The 2,211-nt window shown below is 44.2% G+C and overlaps 1 protein-coding gene across 1 annotated transcript in view; it reads left to right on the top strand.

Annotated features, from left to right (window-relative positions):
- LOC107301465 (SUN domain-containing protein 2-like) overlaps window positions 1–924 on the top strand; it is a gene marked incomplete at both ends in the record, with an annotated part of 3,057 nt that extends 2,133 nt beyond the window's left edge. Inside the window, one exon of the mRNA XM_015830685.1 lies at window positions 757–924. Within this exon, the coding sequence (XP_015686171.1) occupies window positions 757–924 (168 nt within the window). The remainder of the gene's footprint in view (window positions 1–756) is intronic.
- Between the last annotated feature and the right edge of the window lie 1,287 nt (window positions 925–2,211).

The following is a 2,211-nucleotide window of genomic DNA, read 5'->3' as shown; positions in this document are numbered from 1 at the left end:
TTGATAAAGATAGAGCAGTGGTGGCGAACCTATGGCACGGGTGCCAGAGGTGGCACTCAGAGCCCTCTCTGTGGGCACGTGTGCCGTCGCCCCAGTCCTAGGCCTTCAGCTGGGTTTTATAAAACCTTTTCGCTTTAGGCCTCCGCTGCCATGTGCAAAAAAAAAAAAGGTTCAATCAGTCAATTTCAGCTTCTCGCGGGGGAAAAAAAGATCTTGCAAAGTTGGGATTGATCGAACTTTTTAGTCCCACCCAATCTGCCATTACCACTGCCACGCCCACCCAATGGGCCACACCCCCCAATTGGCCACACCCAGCCAATGGGCCACACCCACCCGGCACCTGGCGATGCATAAGTGGGTTTTGGGTTGCAGTTTGGGCACTCGGTCTCTAAAAGGTTCGCCATCACTGAGATAGAGATAGAAGAATCCCCTGGCTTTAAAAAAGCATTTAGAGAATGATAAACTTAGTTGAATGTGGTCCTATTATTCCACTGGAAGCAAAGCTCCAAACATGCTTCTAGAAGAATTTTTGCTAAAATTCTTTTACATTTCCAGTTTTTATTTTGAATAAGATGGTGACTTCATAAAGGCCAATGATAATTTTAATCTGTGAATTTATATCAAAAGACTTCCCAGGGCTTGTGATATTCTTTCTTTTGGTTGAATAGCATAATCTTATGCCTTGAAATAAATAAATCTGCACACGAAGATTTATTCCTTTTACCTCACATTCTTGTTTTGTCTTATTTGATACAGCCAGATGTCTATCCTGGAAATTGTTGGGCCTTCCAAGGCTCCCAAGGTTTTGCTGTCATTCGCCTTTCAAGCAGGATCCATCCCACTGCTGTGACGTTAGAGCATATCTCCAAGTCGCTTTCCCCCAGGGGAACTATTCCCAGCGCCCCCAAGGACATTGCAGTCTTTGTAAGTCTGGATAACATAGCAGGAATGATCAAATTATAGTAAGCTCTTCCTGGTAAAAGGCATTTTTTTCCCCATCACAGGGTAAACACAACCCGCAATAGGCAATTCCTCTCATATTTGATAGGCAGTCAAGGACTGCAGAAGTGTCTGAACTTTGTCTATTTAGGAATCTCCTCTTTCCTGCTGTTGTGGCTCCGTCTTGTGAGCCCCTCTTATCGGAGGAAGAAGGCTCCGAACATGAAGGAGAGGAGATGGCTAGGCCTCCCTCTCCAGGACCCTCCTCTTTGGCAATGCCTCAGGTGTCTTCCGACAGAGAAGAGATTGACCAGGAGCCAGGTGGTTCAGAGATTGGCCAGAAGCCAGGTGTGTCGGATAATGAGGAGGAGAAGTTGTGGCTGGATCCACGCCAGCGTAGGAGCGATAAGCGTGCACAGCAGAAAAAGAGACGTGCCAGAGATTAAGCTGAGTCACTGGACCACACCCCACGGGCTATAAAAAGGTGGTGGTGGCCATTTGGACCTCTGTGACGGACAAAAGCTGAATCTCTGGCAAAGTAGTGTGCTGTGGTTTTAAACTGTGTGTATTGTTTTTGTTTCTGGGTGTTTGGAGTAAAAGGTCTTGGCAGGCAGCTACGGAGCTGCTGCCAAGTTTCTTATCGGTGAAGTGGTGTCTGGAGAAGTCTTTAAACCCTTGGCTGGCTGTTTGGGTGTGTGGGCCGGAACGGGGACAGAACACCTGCTTCCGGTTTTGCTAAAAGATTGAAAAACAGTTTTTAACATTTTGTCAACTCTGTCTTTCTTCCAGTGGGAGAATAAATTTCATTTTAAAATGTTTTCAGCACTTCCCTACTGACATAGTCTTCGAATACTCACACTAAATTAGTGAATAACTAATTTGTATTCATCAGTTCTAGTATTCATAGGTAGCTTTGAACTAGGCGGTCAGAATATTGGCTGGGTGGTTCTCTGTGGGGTTTTTTTTTTAAGGAACAATGTGGCTTGTTGGGTATTGTCTTAGCACAATAAGTGATATGTAAACAATGATATATGACTGAGCATTTGAACACAACCCTTTTGACTTTTCCAATTAAACATGGTTAAAACAAACCACAGAGGATCACTTGTGGTGCTTTCAAGCACTAAGATAGAAACCAGGAAACCAAATTCTTGTCCACCCTAAGGCGTGAAGCCAGTTGGGTGACCTTGGACCCAAGATAATCTATGTAAAGAAATATTTAGACTAATTTACAGTTTAACTACAGCTAAATAAAGCCAGAGTAAAATGAAA

This window comes from Protobothrops mucrosquamatus, unplaced genomic scaffold (genome assembly GCF_001527695.2).
Source record: "Protobothrops mucrosquamatus isolate PMUCROS unplaced genomic scaffold, P.Mucros_1.0 scaffold13087, whole genome shotgun sequence".
Taxonomy (NCBI): Eukaryota; Metazoa; Chordata; class Lepidosauria; order Squamata; family Viperidae; genus Protobothrops; species Protobothrops mucrosquamatus.
This window is presented reverse-complemented; position numbering and strand designations above follow the sequence as displayed.